Source organism: Haliotis rubra, unplaced genomic scaffold (assembly GCF_003918875.1).
Source record: "Haliotis rubra isolate DU_JTF1 unplaced genomic scaffold, ASM391887v1 Scf1088, whole genome shotgun sequence".
Classification (NCBI taxonomy): Eukaryota; Metazoa; Mollusca; class Gastropoda; order Lepetellida; family Haliotidae; genus Haliotis; species Haliotis rubra.
Window position 1 is genome coordinate 97,306 of NW_025764990.1, and position 21,721 is coordinate 119,026.

General features: G+C 40.7%; 1 protein-coding gene across 1 annotated transcript; it reads right to left on the bottom strand.

Moving 5' to 3' along the window:
• Positions 1-624: 624 nt before the first annotated feature.
• Positions 625-15,339, bottom strand: LOC124282256. The gene is made up of 7 exons (XM_046718209.1): positions 15,174-15,339; positions 12,227-12,301; positions 10,914-10,985; positions 8,998-9,063; positions 6,096-6,394; positions 2,571-2,675; positions 625-1,128 (listed from the first exon to the last, which is right to left on the bottom strand). Exons 1-7 carry the CDS (start codon positions 15,211-15,213, stop codon positions 625-627), a joined length of 1,161 nt encoding a protein of 386 aa, XP_046574165.1. The 5' UTR covers positions 15,214-15,339.
• Positions 15,340-21,721: the final 6,382 nt, after the last annotated feature.

Sequence of the window (21,721 nt, forward strand, 5' to 3'; positions counted from 1 at the left end):
TGCTACGTTGTATATATCTGTCACCAAGTTACCACATGTTTAGTGATATAGCATATATAGTACACCATCCCACATCACCGAGATGTGGTTCAGCATTTGGAAATCACAAGTATATTTGTTAAAATATTTACACATAGAGAGTTGTTTTCCTGCAGTTTCAGGGAATATTGTATAGGGTATCGGATGAATGTGACAGTGTAACTGTGTTCAAGACTTCTTTTAAACATCAAGGATCTCTGTAACTGCGTCTCCAGCACCGTTTGTGTCAAGGAAGTTACCGATAAATTTGCTGATTCTTTTTGTACTGGACCCGTGGTGGTCCGGGTTAGAATGAACTTTCTGTAACCAAAGCTTGTCGTAAGAGGCGACTAACGGGATCGGGTGGTCAGGCTCGCTGGCTTGGTTGACGCATGCTATCGGTTCCCAATTCCGCAGATCGATGCTCATGCTGTTGATCACTGGATTGTCTGGTCCAGACTCGATTACCATATAGCCATATAGCTGGAATATTGCTGAGTGCTGCGTAAAACTAAACTCACTCACTCACCTTTTTGTACTGCTTGGCATATTTCCAGGAAACGAAAGTGTTATCAAGTGTAACGAAATTTTATTGAGCATTTGTTTTTACAAGTGATCAAAATAGTGAACTTTACCATCTCTGTTTACATCAATATATTTTCTAGATGGAGTAAATGATTGCTCATAGCCCCAGAACAACTTGGCTAGAATTATATTCAGAGCTGCTTGGTCAAACCTGTGACATTTGTTGTATTTTCTAACGTTTATGTTACACATTAGAAGTTTCTCTGGGTCTGAAGGACACATGCATCTGGAATCCAAGGCACAGGCTAGCCAAGGCTTCAGTATGGCCTCTCTAATGAAACGTTCGTTTTTAAAAACTAGAAACGTTGCTTGCATCTCGCCCACTTGTGCGAAATAGCAGGTCTGTTCAGCGAAATAATCAAACATTATTTTCTGCACATGGTCGGAGACTGAGAAGGGGTATAATCCCGCTTCCATCATGATGCCCTTTGCGTTGGCTTCTTTGAGAAGTGGTCCAATTGTCGACTTATGAAATCGTACAGATGCATCGGCCCAAATCAAAATGTCCGCCAATCGGATGTTTGCCTGAAAGTAATAAAACCGACGGCATGCTGTATGTTTTATATGTATGCATGTGTGCGTGCGTACGTGTGTGTACCACCTGACTGGTAAATGCACCATGATTGTCTGAAAAGAGCGTGTACCTCACTTGTCATTGCGGCCTGAGTGAATTGGGCAACCTGAGTTGCGCCCCTGTGTCGTCAGAGGACAGTATTGTGCTGGTTTAGGGCACTGGTTCCAGGAATAGCATTCCTTGCCCAATACACCACTTCCACCAATACTTGGTGCAGTGGGCTGGCTCCTATCAATTAGCATGTTATGCCAAGCCCTGTGCTGAGTATTTTGGACACATTTCTATTTTTCTGAAATATACCATTTGATCTTGGCCATTATCTCGTGCATGAAACTACACATTACTGGTTGGTTAATTTGCCTAGAGTCCTATGTTCATGGGCCAATTTGGTAGGACATATCTTTTCAAGATATTTTCCAGCTCGTGTGTTACCTCCTGGTATCTTTCGTGTCGTCTATTGGAGATCCACAGAGGATGAAGCTCAATTAACTTTCACCAACCGTGATAACTGGCTTTGTATTAGTGTTATGTGTACCCCTCATGGTGTCTCTCTTAAGGGCACTGAAGGTTTGGTCGGTGAGGTGAGAGAAATTAAAAAGTTCTGATCTGGTTATTCTGCTAATTGGGTGATGGAAACAAATACAATCAAAGATTCTGTTCAAAAGAAAATCTTTGACAAGTGTTCATGTTGAGGTTTCTCCTCACAGGACATTAAATAGCAGCAAAGCCATCATCCCTGATTTTGGACGTTGATTTTCAGATATTAGTGAAATTTATATCGCAACTGAATTGCACTCCCAACGATTGCTTGTTGACGCTCCAACAGTGTGGCTGGTGTGGACACACTGGGGGGATGGGATATTGGAGGGCGAATCATATTTGACACATCCATGGTTCCCTCAAATCTTACTCTCTCATGTCTCCTATGTCCACTTCCTCACTGTTCTGTATTCCTGTATCTTTTCTTTGTACTTTATTCATGCAACCATTATAATTATGGCCTCACTTATCTATTTTGGATCTTGAATATATGCGATTGCAGAAACATACACATCTCTTTACATTGTACCTTCCAGCGCATCCTAGATCACTGAAAACTGGAGTAGTATAGCCAATGGGGGTCGTGATCCAGTACCCCTATCGTCTGTACTATGATGACGATGATGAAGTGTTTCCAGATGGCTCGTTCAAGCGATGTTCCCAGAACACTGTTTGCCACAGACTACAGTTTGCCACAGACTACAGTTTGCCACATACCGTGAACTTTGAGGTGCGGTGGGGTAACTTTGTGGTTAAAGCCATCGCTCGCCAGGCTGAATGCCTCACATGTGTGAAGCCCATTTCAGGTGCTATTTTAAAGTCGGCGTAAAACTAAACTTGCTCACACTGTTACCTCGATGATGAATGCTTTCCACGTGTAACATCTGAGCTTTTGGTGCATGGGTGGCATCTTCTCTACAGGAAACCGTCGTACCTCGCACTGGCAATGCTTTTTCAACTGAAATGAGACGGAAGGTAATGTTATATTTTCTTTGCCCGTGTTTGTGATTAGATTCGGCTAGTGCGGAGATCGAGAGATCACAATATCAACAGTTACGATCTCCTGCCTATCTCTTTAAGATTGATGATGTATTATTGTAGTCAATTCGGACATGAACAGGAATAATTTGTGTCAACGTTTTCCTGATTGATCTCACTGACATGAGTACAGAAACTACTGACCACTACTTAAGTATAGGTCATCACGTTGTATGATCGGCATTCTGGAAGTTGGTGAGTCAATAATGAAGAATACTACTTTGTGGCTAACAACTTCTTGTTTATTTTAAGGAAAATAAAAAATTAGAGATAAAAATTGTACGCGCATGAATATCATTTTTTTTGAGAGAGTTCGGGGAAGAGTTTATGTTTGACTGTGTATTTAATGGTTTTTTTTACAATAACGTGTGTACACCTATATATATCACAGACCGCCTCCGTGGTGTAGTGGTTAGAGCATCGGCCCGGAGAGCGGAAGGTCGCGGGTTCGATCACCGACCGCGTCATACCAAAAGACGTTAAAATATGGTACTTGTTTGTCCCTGCCTGGCGTTCGGCATTAATTGGTACAACAAGGACTGGTCGGCTCGGAGTCAGTATACTGTGTCTGAGTGGGGTATTCATGCTTCACTGCGGCATGGTATCTCAGTGAGCTAGCACTATAAAACCAGCTTGAGTCTGGGCTAGTACATGCAGCCGCACATACACATACACATGCATGCACGTCGTCATATGAGCTAAATATTCTCAAGCACGACGTTAAACCCAATGTCACCTCACCTCACCTATACATATCACATATATGGACAGCCTGCTTGATAGATGCCATGCCTGTTACCGCAGATGGACTCGCCAATTGTTAGCAGTATGGTAGACTACACTTTAGTTTTCTGAGTTGTGTCTCGGGCCAATTTGTACAAATAAAACTGCACTTCAATAATGCACAACCTACTTTACTGAATGAAACCAAATCTAAAATCTTTAGTTATTTGAAGAATTATACATTAAAAACTGCGATGCCCTCCTTTTCTTCCATATTAATGCCATCTCAGCCACGTGCCAAACGCTCCCATCATAAATATACAACGTTTATTGCTTAGTACTGATATTTACCACTATATGAAGCTACGACCAAATGTTTAGCTCAGGCTGCCTGTGTATAGTATAGATTACACCATGTATTCCAAGTTATGACAGGTGGATATCTACTGTGTATACATTGCTTCCCAGTGTCAATAACTGCGGTCACGGAGAAATACAAATGTGCTCAGTTCCTGATTATTTGCCTAAACTTTATATAATCAACGTATAGGTGAGTATGAGCATGTTTGTTCACCATCTCCAGCTGGCTTCTTTCCATATGAATATAGTAGTTACACGTGTGTTACTCAAAGGGAAACAAAAAGTGACGTTGCAATGACGTCAAAATCACTTGGACTTTCAATGGACCCGTTCCCATTTAATTTTGTTGGAGGCCAATAAGGAAGATTCAAATATCGTCTCTGCCAGAGCTGGGGATAGAATATGAATCATAAATTACTGATATGTTGATCATATGCTTTTGAATAGAAACCACCTTATAAATATAAGTAAGGATGAGAAAGCCACAATAACCCGGTGCGCCTAGTGGCTGCAAGAGTTGTATACTCCCCAGGGTGTTGAGATTGATAATACGTATGATGTGCTGTTGAGATTGACATCTAATGATTGAGGGAAAAAAAAGTACCAGCGCCGTGAGCATGCACTAGTTGCCTGGATATGTGCACTATATAAATATCCTACAATGATAATCATAACACCTATCTTGGAATGCAAGTTCGAGACAAACTCCAGAGTGCCCAAATTCAAGAAAAACTTCGGGCCGAGTACAAATCTCGCTTAAAGAAAATCTGGAGCTCAGAGCTAAATGCTTGAAACAAGGTCAAAGCCACCAATACTTTTGCTGTGCCAGTCCTTTCCTGTTCCTTTGGAGTAGTTGATTGGACAAACCAAGACATCCAGAGTCTTGACCACCTGACCAGAAGGATCATGTCTGATAACAGAGCCAACCACCCTCGCTCCTCTCTTAATCGTTTATATATGCCAGTCAATTCTGGAGGTCAGGGTTTGATTAATGTGGAGGCTCTTCATGATAGAATTCTTTTTTGTACTTTTGCACATATTTATTTATCGGATGATCCTCTGGTGATGCATATGAAGACTCATGGTGAAAGCAAGGAATTACACAGCTGTTTTAAGCGTGCCAAGGTTGTTGGACACAATCTGAAATTTGAGGTTGATTTTGCTGATGGCAATGTACTGCTGGACGGTACAGCGATGGGAGTAAACTAGGCGAAGTCCTTCACCAAGTCTGCCCAGACTTCTTTTGCGGAGAAGCTTTCTGAAAAACCATTGCATCGTATGTACATGCAGTGTGTGGAACAGAGTAGCAATCCCACCGACTCCTTCACGTGGATGAAGTCGGCTGGTCTTAAAAGTGAAACTGAAGGGCTTCCTTTTTGCTGCTCAGGACCAGTCACTTCCCAGTCGTAATCGCCAAAATGTGACTCTTAAAAAAGATATCAATATGAGACTGTCCAACACCTTGTCAGTGGATGCGCTTCTTTGGCACAAACAGCATATCTTAAACAACACGATGGCATGGCTCTTTGCTTTTACTACGGTCTCCGCCATGTCTGTGGCTTTGACTCCGAGGTCCATCCATGGTATGACCCTGAACATGTCCAGGGCGTCATGGAAAATGATGCTTTTAAACTTTTGTGGAATAGGCCTATATACAGCCTCAGAAGAATTCCTGCCAGCAAACCTGATCTTGTCATTTTTGATAAAGCCAATGAATTTATTTATTTCAATGAATTTTTTGCCCCTTTTGACAGCAATGTGATTGGCAAGATTCAGGAAAAGCATGATAAATATGCGGACCTCGCCTTTGAAATGTCTCGCTTGCATCCCAAGTACACTGTCGTCAGGCTCCCCATTGTTCTCGGTGCCCTTGGCTTGGTACCTCCTGATCTCTTGGCACAGATCAGGAGAGTGCCCGGGTTCTCCGACGGGAGCACAGCCCTTTCTGACACTGTGTATAATGCAGAAGGCTGCAGTGTTGGGGAGCCTTCATATTCTCCGGAAAGTTCTTGGTGGGTTCGACTAGGCAGTGTTTCCTGGGAAAAGTTCCATTCACTGTCTGTCTGGGCTGTGTGTAGAGGGGGCAAGGGCCCTGAGCTGATGATGAGCCTTACCAGCCTGACTGGGCCAGGATCACCCGAACCCTCTCTGCTGCATTTATCATCTTTAATCTGTTAAACATAATAAACAATGGTCATTTGACATGTCTGTTCTGAGATTTTATTGGATTCTATCTGAGATGTCTAGACATATTTACCTGTTGGATCTGCTTTGCTTTAAGCCCAAGATCGTAGTACACAAAAGTGTAGTTGTTCAGTTCAGGAAAGACGTTCTGGTGAAGGCTCTGAATCAAACCCTGTGACTCCAGGAAGTGGTCAGACGACGCACCTGTTATTATGAGGACTCGCTTGCCAGAAGGCTGGACATTCAGAATCTTCATGATGTCATTCCTGACAGCTGTATCCACAGTTACTGCAGACCGCCTGACATTCTGTAATCTTTCCTCAAGTCCCTCAGATGGCCTCTGGTGGCACGCAGTGTCGTAACATGCATCTGCTGCAATAATGATGATGATAACATTCCTCGTAGTGATGGAAAGTGTAATACTGATGATACGATTCTAGGGCTTGCTATTTTTATGCATCATAGAGATCGATAATCGTTAACTAAATATCGATTATCGATAAATATCTGAAAAGTAACTCTAAGTGAAAATGCCAGATAAGTCGGAAATAAATAAATATATTTTACAACAATGGTGAGTGGTGTCCTTTTGTCATAATAACTTGTCGAGTGTTTCTTAATGTTATTGGCTTGGGATTCGGACTCGACAAATGTAATAATCTTCATTTGAAACGTGGCAAAGTAATTAATGATGGATCGGTCATGGTATAGCTGGAGGAGTTATTGTGCATCTTGTGGAAGATCAGGCCTACACCTATCTTAGAATGCAAGTTCGGGACAAGCTCCCAAATGTCCAGATTGAAGACAAACGTCGGGCTGAGTATAAACCTCGCTTAAAAAAAATCAGAGCTAAATGCTCGAAACAAAGCCAAAGCCACCAATACTTTTGCTGTGCTAGCCCTTTCTTATTCCTTTGGAGTAGTTGTTTGGACAAAGCACGACATTTAGAGTCTTGACCGCCTGATTAGAAGGAGCATACCACCCTCGTTTCTCTCTTAATCGTTTATATAAGGCAATCAATTAGGGAGGTTGGGGTTTGATTAATGTGGAGGCTCTTCATGATAGCAGTTTATTGTGTACTTTTCCACATATTTATTTATCTTATGATCCTCTGGTGATGTATGTCAAGACTCATGGTGAATGCAATGAATTCCACAGATATCTTAAGCGTGCCAAGGTTGTTGGAACAGAATCTGAAATTTGAGGTTGATTTTGTTGATGGCAATGTACTGCTGGACGGTACAGTGATGGGACTACACCAGGTACCGTCTTCGCCATGCCTATGGCTTTGACTCTGAGGTCCTTCCATGGAACGACCCTGAACAAGTCCTGGGCGCCATGGAAAATGACAGATTAGGCCCATTTACACTCTCAAAAGAAGTCCAACCAACAAACCTGATCTTGCCCTTTTTGATAACACCAATGAATTTATTTATATCATTGAATTTCCCTCCCTTTTGACAGCAGTGTGACTGGCAAGATTTAGGAAAGGCATGCAAAGTTGTGGACCTCGCCTTTTAAATGTATCGCTTGCATCCCAAGTACACTGTCGTCAGACTGCCCATAGTTCTCGGTGCCCTTGGTTTAGCACCCCCTGATCTCCTGAGTACCCATTTTCTGCTGGGTGCACGGAGGTAATTTTCATTGGGTATAAAAGGGAAAATAGTGGTGGAAAGTGTATGTATAAAGATAATAAGATTCTACTCATTGTAAAAGGGAAAATAGTGTAGGAAAGTGTATGTATAAAGATAATAAGATTCTACTCATTGTAAAAGGGAAAATAGTGGTGGAAAGTGTATGTATAAAGATAATAAGATTCTACTCATTGTAAAAGGGAAAATAGTGGTGGAAAATAGTGGTGGAAAGTGTATGTATAAAGATAATAAGATTCTACTCATTGTAAAAGGGAAAATAGTGGTGGAAAGTGTATGTATAAAGATAATAAGATTCTACTCATTGTAAAAGGGAAAATAGTGGTGGAAAGTGTATGTATAAAGATAATAAGATTCTACTCATTGTAAAAGGGAAAATAGTGGTGGAAAGTGTATGTATAAAGATAATAAGTCTACTCATTGTGGAAAAAGTGGTGGATAGTGTATGTATAAAGATAATAAGATTCTACCAGTAAAAGGGAAAAAGTGGTGGAAAGCAGGTAAAGATCATAAGATTCTACTCATTGTAAAAGGGAAAATAGTGGCGGAAAGTAGTGTATATATGGATCTCTGCCAGTCAGTGAAGACAGCAGGTGGCAGGGGCTCACAGGAATTGAAAGTCTAGTCTGCCCTGCTGGTTCCAACCGCCACTATAAATCAGACTTTGAAGAATTTTGGAGTATGAATTGTGTGACTCAGCACAGCAATACACTGAACATATACCTTCGAAGATCTGGTTTAGAATTGATGTTCAGTAACCCATGCTTGTCGTAATAGGCGATTAAAGGGGTCGGGTGGTCAGGCTCGCTGACTTGGTTGACACATGTGTTCATGTCCCAGTTGCGTAGATAGGTGCTCATGCTGTTGATCACTGGATTATCTGGTCCAGACTCGATTATTTACAGACCGCCGCCATATAGCTGGAATATTGCTGAGTGTGGCGTTAAACAACAAACCAACCAACCAGTAAACATATGACAGTGTAGCCAAATGTAGACATCTCGATGACCTGGTATCGCCCTAAAGACTTATCTATATTTCGAAATCGGCAGAGTGCCTGTATCAGACAGTATTCTGTTTATGATTCTATCGGAACTATGAAGTCAAGTCGACTTAGATTCAGAAGAAAATGACACAGGAGACCAAGGTCCCGATCAACAAAACGGCCGTAACGTTACGACCTATTGTAACTCTATACTTATCATAGGCTTAAGAAGCGTTACGAACGCTTTATAAATGGACATCAAGATGAATTTTAATCATGCCTTTTCTGAACAGTGCGTAGAACAGTTGGAAATGGACAGACGGAGATGGAATACTTACAGCCTCGGGTGTTTCTGCATGGCTTCAGAGATCGGTTTGGCTTCCATAATCCCGCAGTTTGTAGATCTAAACAAATCACAGGGATGCTGGGTATAGGAAAGACTTCAATTCGGATTGCAATCATGGTGAAACTAAACGTTTTGTGTTGAAGCACTGACTACATTCATTGTGTACCTGAATGGTGTGTGTTGAAGTAGTTAATAAAGTCACGGTGTACTTACATGTTGTGTCTTTAAGTACCGATAACAGTGACGGTGTACTTAAATTGTGTATGTTTGAGTACTGGTGACAGTGCCGGTGTACTTAAATCGTGTGTGTTTAAGTACTGATAAGAGTGCCGGTGTACTTAAATCGTGTGTGTTCAAGTACTGATAAGAGTGGCGGTGCACTTAAATTGTGTGTATTTAAGTACTGATAAGAGTGACGGTGTACTTATATCGTGTGTGTTTAAGTACTGATAAGAGTGACGGTGCACTTAAATTATGTGTGTTTAAGTACTGATAAGAGTGACGGTGCACTTAAATTGTGTATGTTTGATTAGTGGTGACAGTAACGGTTAACTTAAATTGTGTGTGTTTAAGCACTGATAAGAGTGACGGTGCACTTAAATTGTGTGTGTTTAACTACTGATCACGATGACGATGTATTTAAATTGTGTGTGTTTAACTACTGATAACGGTGACGGTGTACTTAAATTGTGTGTGTTTAACTACTGATAACGGTGACGGTGTACTTAAATTGTGTGTGTTTAACTACTGATAACGGTGACGGTGTACTTAAATTGTGTGTGTTTAACTACTGATACCGGTGACGGTTTACTTAAATTATGTGTGTGTTTAACTACTGATAACGGTGACGGTGTACTTAAATTGTGTGTGTTAAACTACTGATAACGGTGACGGTGTACTTAAATTGTGTGTGTTTAACTACTGATAACAGTGACGGTGTACTTAAATTGTGTGTGTTTAACTACTGATAACGGTGACGGTGTACTTAAATTGTGTGTGTTTAACTACTGATAAGAGTGACGGTGTACTTAAATTGTGTGTGTTTAACTACTGATTACATTCACACACAGTGTGCTTAAATATTTTGTGTCTAACTACCGATAACAGTGACTGTGTACTGAAAAGTTGTGTGTTTAATTATGGGTTACAATCTAGTTGTAATTAAAGGTCTGATTTTGAAGCATTGACTACAATCAAGATGTATTTAAATCTGTGTTTTAAAAACATACTATTTAAGTTCCTCCTTCCTTCAGGTGTTGGCTATTTTTGCTGATATGTTAGCAATGACTAAGACGTGTGGGTAATGTGTTCGCCCGTCATGCCGAAGACATGGGTTCGATTCCAATGTGGATACATTGTGAAAGTTGAAGAAGGTGATGATATATGGAGATTAAACATTAATATTTATGAAAACAACATATAACTGGAAACTAATTGCATGAGAAACCTTCTGCTGAGATGTGTAGAAGTTAACACCGCTATCAAGTGATGTACATTACTGCAGGTAAAATATGTACATACACGAATAAAGTTATGTGTATGCAGTAGAGGTACTGCCTGATAATGTCGATGATGTATACACAAATGACAAGGCTGTTGAACAAGGTGTAATGGTTGTTTACATAATAAGGATAATGTTTACACAATGCAGAGTTAACAACACGGGATTAAAGAGGAACCCAGTTATATTTTGAAGAATGAGAACAATGGGATCAAGACTGCTTTGTGATGAGTTGGCGGTAAGCAGTATGGATGTAATAACCTTGGTGTGTCTCAGCTAATACTATGCAATCAATTTGTGCTGGGTCTAGCTCAGCGAACAACGAGTCTTCTAAACAGCAGCCCTACACGTGGAACATAATGTACTTTTGTATTGTATTTATTTTGTAAGAAAGCTTGGGCATTAACCTTCTATTTTGGCCTTGAATTCATCCCGCAGCGAAACCATGGGAATCTCGTCTCTCAGGGAAGTCTCTTGTGCTGGTAAGAATTATACAAAATTAATAATATTAATAATTGATTAACAACTACTTGTGCTGCAACGTCTAACCTGTTCGTTGTATAAAGTCGTGCATGTTTTCAGGCTTATATGACGTATAATTATAGAGTTATTGCATGAGTCACATGGTAGAGTTTACGTTATAGAAGTGACTGTTTCCAACGTATATGCTGTTTCCATTTCCGGACGGTAAATTTTACAAACCGAACGGCTAAATCAACACAAAATTGACTCATTTATCCGCACGAAGGTTTGATCTTCCGCTGACCGTGTGAAGTGTAGCGCAACCGTCCCAAGTGTATTGACACGAGACAAGGTCTCCTAATGTTTATACCTGCAATGGGCTGCTCCGTTCAACCCGATACATTTGTACGCACGTTACTAAATGTTGGCGTCACTTGTTTTAGACTGATATCGGACACTTTACGTGGCGTCACTTGTTTTAGACTGATATCGGACACTTTACGTGGCGTCACTTGTTTTAGACTGATGTCGGACATTTTACGTGGCGTCACTTGTTTAAGACTGATGTCGGACACTTTACGTGGCGTCACTAGATTTAGACTGATGTCGGACACTTTACGTGGCGTCACTTGTTTTCGACTTATGTCAGATATTTTAAGTTCATGTAACGTGCTTGAGGCTCGTGTCAGATACTTTACGTCGGTGTCACTTGTTTTAGACAGATGTCAGATACTTTACGTTCATGAAACTTGTTTTAGGCTCGTGTCAGATATTTTACGTCGGCGTCACTTGTTTTAGGCTCGTGTCAGATACTTTACTTTGGCGTCACTTGTTTTAGACTGACGTGAGATACTTTACGTTCATGAAACTTGTTTTAGGCTCGTGTCAGATACTTTACGTTGGCGTCAATTGTTTTAGACAGATACCAGATACTTTACTTTGGCGTCACGTGTTTTAGACTGATGTGAGATACTTTACGTCGGCGTCACTTGTTTTAGATTTATGTGAGATACTCTACGTCGGCGTCACTTGTTTTCGACTGATCACAGATACTTTACGTCGGCGTCACTTGTTTTAGACTGACGTGAGATACTCTACGTTCATGTAACTTGTTTTAGGTTCGTGTCAGATAATTCACGTTGGCGTCACTTGTTTTAGGCTGAAGTAATTTACTTTACGTTGGCTTACTTTTCGCGGATATCAGTAATTGACAAAAGAGGTCTGATTATGACAATAGTACACAGATTTGACTACTTACGTTCTCGAGCTCCCTGTCGCACACGACCTTTGGCTATAAGTACCAGTGCTAAACATGCAGCTAAGATGGCGGCACCTGCGACATAAATTCAACCGTTATTGTTCATTATCTCAGATACAGAAACAATGAAGCCAGGTATTCCCGTTTCCACACAATTGGTGAAAGTGCAAAAATATTTTTTTTTTCAACTTTTTCCAAAGCATACCCTTTATCATACGTGTAAGAAAAGAGTGAGTAAGTTAGTTTTACGCCGCACTCAGCAATATTCCAGCTCTATGACGGTGGTCTGTAAATAATCGAGTCTGGACCAGACAATCCAGTGATCAACATCATGAGCATCGTTATACGCAATTGGGAACCGATGACATGTGTCAACAAAGTCGTCAAGCCTGACCATCCGATCCCCTTGGTCGCCTCTTACGACGTCGCCTCTTACGGCAAGCATGGGTTGCTGAAGACCAATTCTAACCCGGATCTTCACGGGTCTTTAAGTGAGTGAGTGATTTAATATTTAACGTCGCATTGGCAATATTTCAGCCATATCGTGACGAGAACATTTTTGACATTGAAATGGAATATATGTATATTATAAAAGCCCGTCGACGAAGGAAAGTAAAACAACTAGAATATCACAATAAGAATTATAACTAGCGAGAAAAGTTAAAACTAATAGCACTATGTGGACAATACAATATAAACGCAGGCTATAGATCGCCAACAACTGAAGGTATATCACCATACTAGGAACCATGGGGACTTACATTACTTTTGCTACCTGCATGGACCCTAGCTGGATTTAAACCATCCCTTCAGCCGCTGGCGATTGTAGGATAATTTAGCCGAATTTTAAAATAACACTATTAAAATAACAAAAAATAACAAAAAGGTTTTTAGACTAACGTACCCTCTCAGGAGGACAATAATTTTACGCTACTCCAACCCCATTTGAGGATACAGCCACTAACAATCTAAGTTGATAATTTGAACTACCAATTATGAAATTTTATCTATTTACAAATTATATATCAAAATTCATTTAACAAACCTATCTCTTTTAAAAAATCAATGATTAAATGATAATATACTTTATTAAAAAGGTCCTTTACTGTTTTGATGTTGAAATAGTTATCCCTTATGATGGCACGGGTCTTTAAGAAAAGAATATGTAAGAATTTTCATTCTGTGTAACACATAGGACATTGCCTTTCGAAATGGGAATTAAAGTAAGAACCGAATGCTTTGTAGGATAGATCACAAAACTGGGCCAGTTTAATTCCTTGAACATTGTAGATCATAGACTTGAATGAGAACAATATAGCAATTCTTCGATGCCCGTTCAATGTGACATATGTGTGCATCCCAAATATTCTGAGAATTGTCAACATATTTTCGCCATTGCTGTTTTCAATATAAGCATTATAAAATTACTTTACAGATGAGGTATTTAACAGTTCACTCTTTTCTCGAGCTCCAACTCACATTCCAGTTTCTTATCAGCACGTGCACGTTGATGAACTTTACATTTATGCATTCGCTGTGATATTGACCTTTGATGTATATTTGATTATGTACCACAACCATGATATATTACATGCTGTAATTTACTTCTTCCCAAACACACGTTTCTGGTGTTTCCCCGCCGGAATACTGCTAAAATATTGCTAAAAGCACCGTAAAACCAAACTCACTCACCCTTCGCAAACACTCGTAGAGCTTTGTGTGTCATTTATGAATGAACACCTGGTGTCATCAATGTTTGATAGTGATGCATAAAGACATGCGTACTTTAAAGTCGGAATCGTTCGGTGAATTCCGTTTTAATTACTAATTTGTATGATTGTCAGACATAATATCGATTATGCATATATTTATTGAGTATGTTGCTTGTGAAGGATGGTTTTTGGTGGCAAATAAATCTGCAAACCATCCTCTGACCTCCCACGTCACTAGAGGATGGGTATGTGTACAGCTTGTGCTTGTCTGGTCAGTTGCCATTAAGCATTAACAATTGCGCATTATGTCTACTTCACTCTGGACCCCCTCCGTGGTGTAGTGGTTAGAGCGTTCGCCCGGAGAGCGGAAGGTCGCGGGTTCGATTCCCATCGTCATATCCAAAGACGTTAAAATATGCTTCTTGTTGGTCCCTGCATGGCGTTCGGCATTAATGGGTACAACAAGGATACGGCTCGGAGTCAGTTTAATGTGTCTGAGTGGGGTATTCATGCTAAACTGCGGCATGGCATCTTAGTGAGGTAGCACTATAAAACCAGCTTAAGTCTGGGCTAGTACAAGCAGCCACACAAACACAAACATGCACGTCGTCATATGAGCAAACTATTATTAAGTGCAACGTCTCACCACACCAAACCACACCACACCACACCACACCACACCACACCACACCACACCACACCACACCACACCACACCACACCACACCACACCACACCACACCACCACACCACACCCACCACACCACACCCACCACACCACACCACACCACACCACACCACACCACACCACACCACACCACACCACACCACACCACACCACACCACACCACACCACACCACACCACACCACCACACCACACCACACCACACCACACCACACCACACCACACAGTGGATACATAGTTATTTTTGCTTAGAAGTATCTAGCAATGCTGGGTACCCACAGATGAACATATTCAGTTGCTAGAATAAGATGATAGAACCTGCACCGAAACTTTCCTCGGTGTAGTAATAAAGACGTTGTCCATCCATATATCCCTAGCAAATATAATTTTAATCGCTTCATGATTAAACAAATGTACAGTGGTGACGTATAAACTTTTGAATAGATTAGGAGTTGTAAAGAAGGAAACCAGACTAAGGAAAGAATCAATATTAAGAAAAAGTAAAAGGTATTTGTAACCATAGATTAGAATCCAAAAGAGAAGGACCTACCCCGAAATATCTGTTTTCTCCGCTCGATGAGACATCTCATATTTCGTCACTTCTCTCGTTTCCGATCCTTCAGTTTGGAGCAGGATTTGTGATCGAAGAGTAAGTGTGGGCAGTGTATCAAGCTGTGAGCTGTGCGTCAAGAAAGGCTGGTCGTTCTGCTGCTACACTAGGCTGGTAAAGACACATATATTCTGTCTGGCGTACACAAATGTGTCTTGGGCAATGGTGATACATGAACTGACGACATGTAAAACGGATATTTTTATATGTAAATGCATGAACAATTAGTGTTTGTCATTGTGTTCATTCAGTTACCTGTGAATGTATCGACAATGACATGTGTGTTTGTGAATGTATAGACAATGACATATTTGTATGTGCATGTATAGACAATAACCTGTGAGTTTGTGAATGTATAGACAATGACCTGTTTGTCTGTGAATGTATCGACAATGACCTGTGTGTTTGTGAATGTATAGGCAATGACCTGTTTGTATGTGAATGTATAGACAATGACCTGTGTGTTTGTGAATGTATAGACAATGACATGTGTGTTTGTGAATATATAGACAATGACCTGTTTGTATGTGAATGTATCGACAATGACCTGTGTGTTTGTTAATGTATAGACAATGACCTGTGTGTTTGTGAATGTATAGACAATGACCTGTTTGTCTGTGAATGTATCGACAATGACCTGTGTGTTTGTTAATGTATAGACAATGACCTGTGTGTTTGTGAATGTATAGACAATGACCTGTTTGTCTGTGAATGTATCGACAATGTCCTGTGTGTTTGTTAATGTATAGACAATGACCTGTTTGTCTGTGAATGTATAGACAATGACCTATGTGTTCGTGGATGTATATAGTGAGTGAGTTAAGATTTTAAGTCACATCGGCAATATTTCAGCCACATCGTGACTATAAATAAGTTGTGAATTCACCATAATACATATAGATTATAAAAACCTGCCGACGAAGGACAGTAAAATCAACTAGAATATCACAGTATCAAGGAATAAAACTAGCAACTCTCTCTAAAATGTGTAGTTCAAACTAGGACAACCCAGTACAAAAATGGGCTTTTGATCGCCAAAAACTGAAGGCAGATCACCATACTAGGGACCATGGGGAATGCATATACAATGACCTGTGTAGTGAGTGAGTGAGTTAATATTTAACGTCACACCGGCAATATTTCAGCCATATCGTGACAAGAACATTTGATATTGAAATGAAATATATGTATATTATAAAAAACCTGTCGACGAAGGACAGTAAAACAACTAGACTATCACAGATATGTATGTAAAACTAGTAATTAAATCTAAAACGTTTTAACTATAGGGGAAAAACAATACAGTATAACAATGGGCTATAAATCGCCAATAACTGAAGGTAGATCACCATACCCAATGACCGGTGTATCTGAATGTATCGACAATGGCCCCTGTGTCTGTTATGTACAGAATGTAAGGGTTATGAACTGCTTGTCTGTAAATCTCTAAACATTTGTCTATGTGTCTGTAAACGCCACACCAATTCTTGAGGCAGTGACCATAGAGACCGCAGGATGATGGACAGTCAATAAGATGGCAGCACTACCGGTTATCAATGCCCATAACAAAGTGTACACATCGGTTTTCAACACATCTCGACAAGCAAAGGAGGCCTATTTCTCACCTTTCTTTGGATTTATTCCAGTGTCTCTGCCAAGCGGTCTGTCTGCACGCGTTTGTAACTGACTTCAGTGCAGTGTTTACTCAACTGGTGCGCTGTGGTTATTGGCTGACTACATATGCAGCTGTTATTTTTGTTCATATTCCTGCTGGCGCTGTCTGCCTCTTACTGCAGGTGGGGCGGTGGGGTAGCTTAGTGGTTAAAGCGTTGGCTTGTCACGCCAAAGACCCGGGTTCGATTCCCCACATGGGCAAAATGTGTGAAGCCCATTTCTGGTGTTCCCCGCCGTGATATTGCTGGAATTATGCTAAAAGCGGCTAAAACTAAACTCAGTCAGTCAGTCAGTCTTACTGCAGGTAACATTTTGATTCGTGAAGCTGGCCACAGGCACAGTATACAGTTCCACGTATCGTTCATCATGAAGCAGTGATTACACACCGACTTACAGTGTAAATATTTCTGCTGACATGATTCCCACATTGATGTATGCCGACACATTTTCCTACATTGACGTACACTAACACATGTTCCACATTGACGTATTCTGACACATGTTCCACATTGACGTATTCTGACACATGTTCCACATTGACGTATTCTGACACATGTTCCACATTGACGTATTCTGACACATGTTCCACATTGACATATTCTGACACATGTTCCACACTGACGTATTCTGATACATGTTCCACATTGAAGTATGCTGACATTTTGTTCCACATTGACATGTGCTGACACTGTTTCCAACATTGACGTATGCTGACGATGTATGCTGACGCTGTTTCCCACATTGAAGTATGCTGACGCTGTTTCCAACATTGACGTATGTTGACACTGTTTCCCCACATTGACGTATGCTGAAACAGTTCCAACATTGACGTATGCTGACACCTTTTCCCAAATTGACGTATGCTGACGCTGTTTCCAACTGTGACATATACTGACACCTTTTCCCACATTGAAGTATGCTGACGCTGTTTCCCACATTGAAGTATGCTGACGCTGTTTCCAACTTTGACGTATGTTGACACTGTTTCCCCACATTGACGTATGCTGAAACAGTTCCAACATTGACGCATGCTGACACCTTTTCCCAAATTGACGTATGCTGACGCAGTTTCCAACTTTGACATATGTTGACACTGTTTCACAAATTGAAGTATGCTGACGCTGTTTCCAACTGTGACATATACTGACACCTTTTCCCACATTGAAGTATGCTGACGCTGTTTCCCACATTGAAGTATGCTGACGCTGTTTCCAACTTTGACGTATGTTGACACTGTTTCCCCACATTGACGTATGCTGAAACAGTTCCAACATTGACGCATGCTGACACCTTTTCCCAAATTGACGTATGCTGACGCAGTTTCCAACTTTGACATATGTTGACACTGTTTCACAAATTGAAGTATGCTGACGCTGTTTCCAACTTTGACATATACTGACACCTTTTCCCACATTGAAATATGCTGACGCTGTTTCCAATTTTGACGTATGCTGACACTGTTTCTTACATTGCAGTATGCTGACGCTGTTTCCCCACATTGAAGTATGCTCACGCTGTTTCCAACTTTGACGTATGCTGACACTGTTTCCCCACATTGACGTATGCTGACGATGTTTCCCACATTGACGTATGCTGACACCTTTTCCCACATTGACGTATGCTGACGCTGTTTCCCCACATTGAAGTATCGTTTCGTATCGTTTCATCTCGTTTTGACAAAAATATCATTCCGTTTGTGAAAATATATTTTGGATTTGAGAAGCAACGAGTGAGTGAGAGGTTCCAGTGTTTTAAACAATGTCCTAACAATGCCTCGGGCTTGCAATGCTTGATTTCACGGATGCAAATAACAGTGAACTTTGGGGGAAACGATCGGTTGACATTATGGGCAATGAACCCGCAATCGGGAAACGGCTCGATCAATAAACGCTCGTACCACAGGTCAGGTTTTCATAGTGTAAATACCATTGAGCTGCCCCTTCCTGAAGCTACCATGGGGCAGTGAACATAGCAGTTATAACATATGAATATATTAAGTATACCAGTGAATACGCCTTGAGCCACTTACTGCATATTGACGAAGTGGACAAGGGGGATCAATCCTGTAGATTCGAGGTAGAATTGGTCTTCATCAACCCATGTTCGTCTTAAGAGGCGTCTTAAGAGACTTTGTTGACACATGTCATCATATCACCATTTCGTAGATCGATGCGCACGCTGTTGATCATTGGAATGTCTGGTCCAGGATCGATTATTTAATGACCGTCGCCATATAGCTGGCATATTGCTGAGTGCATGTGGATAGGAAACATGCAGCATTTGTTATAATTTAGTGTTATATTTTATAAGCAAAGAACATATCCTAGTACTGCGGTTAGATTGAGTCCCATCCGGGATTAAAACCCTAATTCTCAAAGAAAGGGCAAATCAAAATTATAACATATGTGACATTTGGCTACTTTCTACATGGCATTGTGTTTCCACATGGAAAACATAACTGGATGTTATATATGTCCTGATTTACATAAAACTCACTCCTATAACACCATTATAATACTTTATTATAACTCACTGTGTTACGGTTAATTGTCTGTTTAGTGACTTTCATGTGCTTAATATATTAATAGTTAAATGTGAAACTTTACTTCTTAATTCCAAGAAAGAGCTGAATATTATTGATATAATTGATGATCCATTTAGTATTGATATTTTTAATATTTTAATGTATTTTTAATAAAATGTCTCACATATCAAATTTGAGAGAAGAAAAATTCAAGGGAATTAGCTGCCGATTTCAAAATGGGACAAGCCTGCTGCAAAACAAGCCTTTGTTGAAGGTCAGGTAACACTGACAGTTACCGCGAGTAATCCATTTCCCGTGAACAGGGAGAAGTGGTGCAGTGAGACTTGCTGAACGCTCAGTTTATTCCCTATCATAATTCACCAGTGATAGTAATGATTATGATAATCTGACACTTATGGTAATTCAACCAGAAACATACGTGATCTGTATCAACTCATAACAGAAGCACCAGCAAGCCTTCCACCCCTGCTGTTGGTATCGACTGCACTCATTATAAAGATCAACAGTTTCTGTTGGGGATGACAATGTCTCTGCAGAGACTAGGCAGGAATAACAGTTTACATTAGGCAACTAGCATCTTAGATATCAAGGAGACAGAGCTGTTGATACAGAGATGCTGCATCAAGTGCTTTGTTTGTGTTATACCTTGCCATTGGTCTCAGTGTATGGATTAGCTGAAGTTGAGGACATGTCTGCATTTACCAAATATGCATCAGAGCAGCGATGTGATAATGACACTCCATTTGCTGAATTCAAGCCATGGGGGATCTTACAGTGCTTCAGTAAATGTTTGCAACTTGCTAGTTGTACTCATATAAAATATCACCCAAAGAAGCTGATCTGCAGAACATCAAAGACTCTGCCGACTGGTAAACCTGTGAACTCAAAGAGTGACCAAGGTTGGATTTGTTGGAAGAAAATACGTCAGGTAAGGGTATACGTTTGTTGCTTCTTAGATAAAAATATATGTGAAATATGTAAGGTGTATACAGTTATCTGATCCCGAGCTTTAAGTAATGGGACCTGAAACAACACTTTCTGATCATAACATGTGGCTTTAATTATGTAACCTGATTGCTGTGGGTTGCGTCAGTGTGTTGGCGGAGTGAGTGAGTGAGTTTAGCAATATTTCAGCAATATCACGGCGGAGGACACCAGAAATGGGCTTCACACATTGTACCCATGTGGGGAATCGAACTCTGGTCTTAGGCGTGATGGGCGAACGCTTTATGTCTTCATACAATATCTGGATGATGTTGACATGCTAAACGTCGTTTCAAATATTGGAGGAAGGGATCAGACAACCCCTGTACAGGCCATAAATCCGCTCCCACATGTCACCAACTGTTCATGTGTATGTCAAACCTATTCTTTCATTTCACAGGTTCTCTGTCCCGAGTGTCTGCAAGGAACCCGGTGCGTTAAGGCCAGGAGTGGTCAAACAAAGTGTGTCCCTTATGGTGAGTGAGTGAGTGAGTGAGAAATGGACTTCACACACGTGAGTTAAAGTCACATCGGCATGATTCCAGCCATGTCGTGACTGTAACAGCTGCAGCTTGTTCAGCTTGACCTGAGCTACTCTACATATGCATGACCCCGGAGGTCAATTGGCACAAACAGCAGGTCGAGTTAACTTCATTGAGTAGGGGAGCAGAAAATTCTATTAATGTCGCTGTTGCTGCTCGCTGCCTAAAAGCCCGAATCGGAAACATTAAACCATCTGTAGCATCTTTTGTTAAAAAAAGTTGGGACATTGTTGACGATTTCTCGACACTGAGATGTCAAACGGCGACCGTGCCTCGGCTGTTCGGACATGTTGACAATCAACTTGCAAAGGTGCACCCCTTTACAATAATACTCATTCGGTTGTAACACGGTCATGCAACACATTAGTATTCACTTGATGGGGTCAAGCTGAACAAGCTGTATATCTGAACAAACGATCTATACATCTGTCAAAAAAGGACTGTACAGTAACTAAAATATCACAGAGTTACATACAACACCGGCAAGTAACCACAAGACGCTATCTGTATGCTGTACTTGCCTACATTGTCCCCTGCAGAAACGTATGGGGTACTGAATCTTGTTGTTGAAATATTTAAACATTTCGTGGTTTGGTTAAAATCAGTACTAATATTATGCTTCCAGACGTACAAGAGAAACAACAGAAGAAAGTCAGAATGTCGAAACAGTTAGAAAAAGTTACTGAGTTATTCAACACAACACCACAAGGTAATATTTTGCACTTGCATGTAAAAATGACCTT

Coding starts and splice junctions, on each gene's coding strand:
- LOC124282256 (XM_046718209.1), bottom strand. CDS start 15,213: ATGAGATGTCTCATCGAGCGGAGAAAACAGATATTTCGGG. Junction 10,986..12,226: donor GCGACAGGGAGCTCGAGAAC/GTAAGTAGTCAA, acceptor AATTCTTACCAG/CACAAGAGACTTCCCTGAGA. Junction 1,129..2,570: donor GGAAAGCATTCATCATCGAG/GTAACAGTGTGA, acceptor TATTACTTTCAG/GCAAACATCCGATTGGCGGA.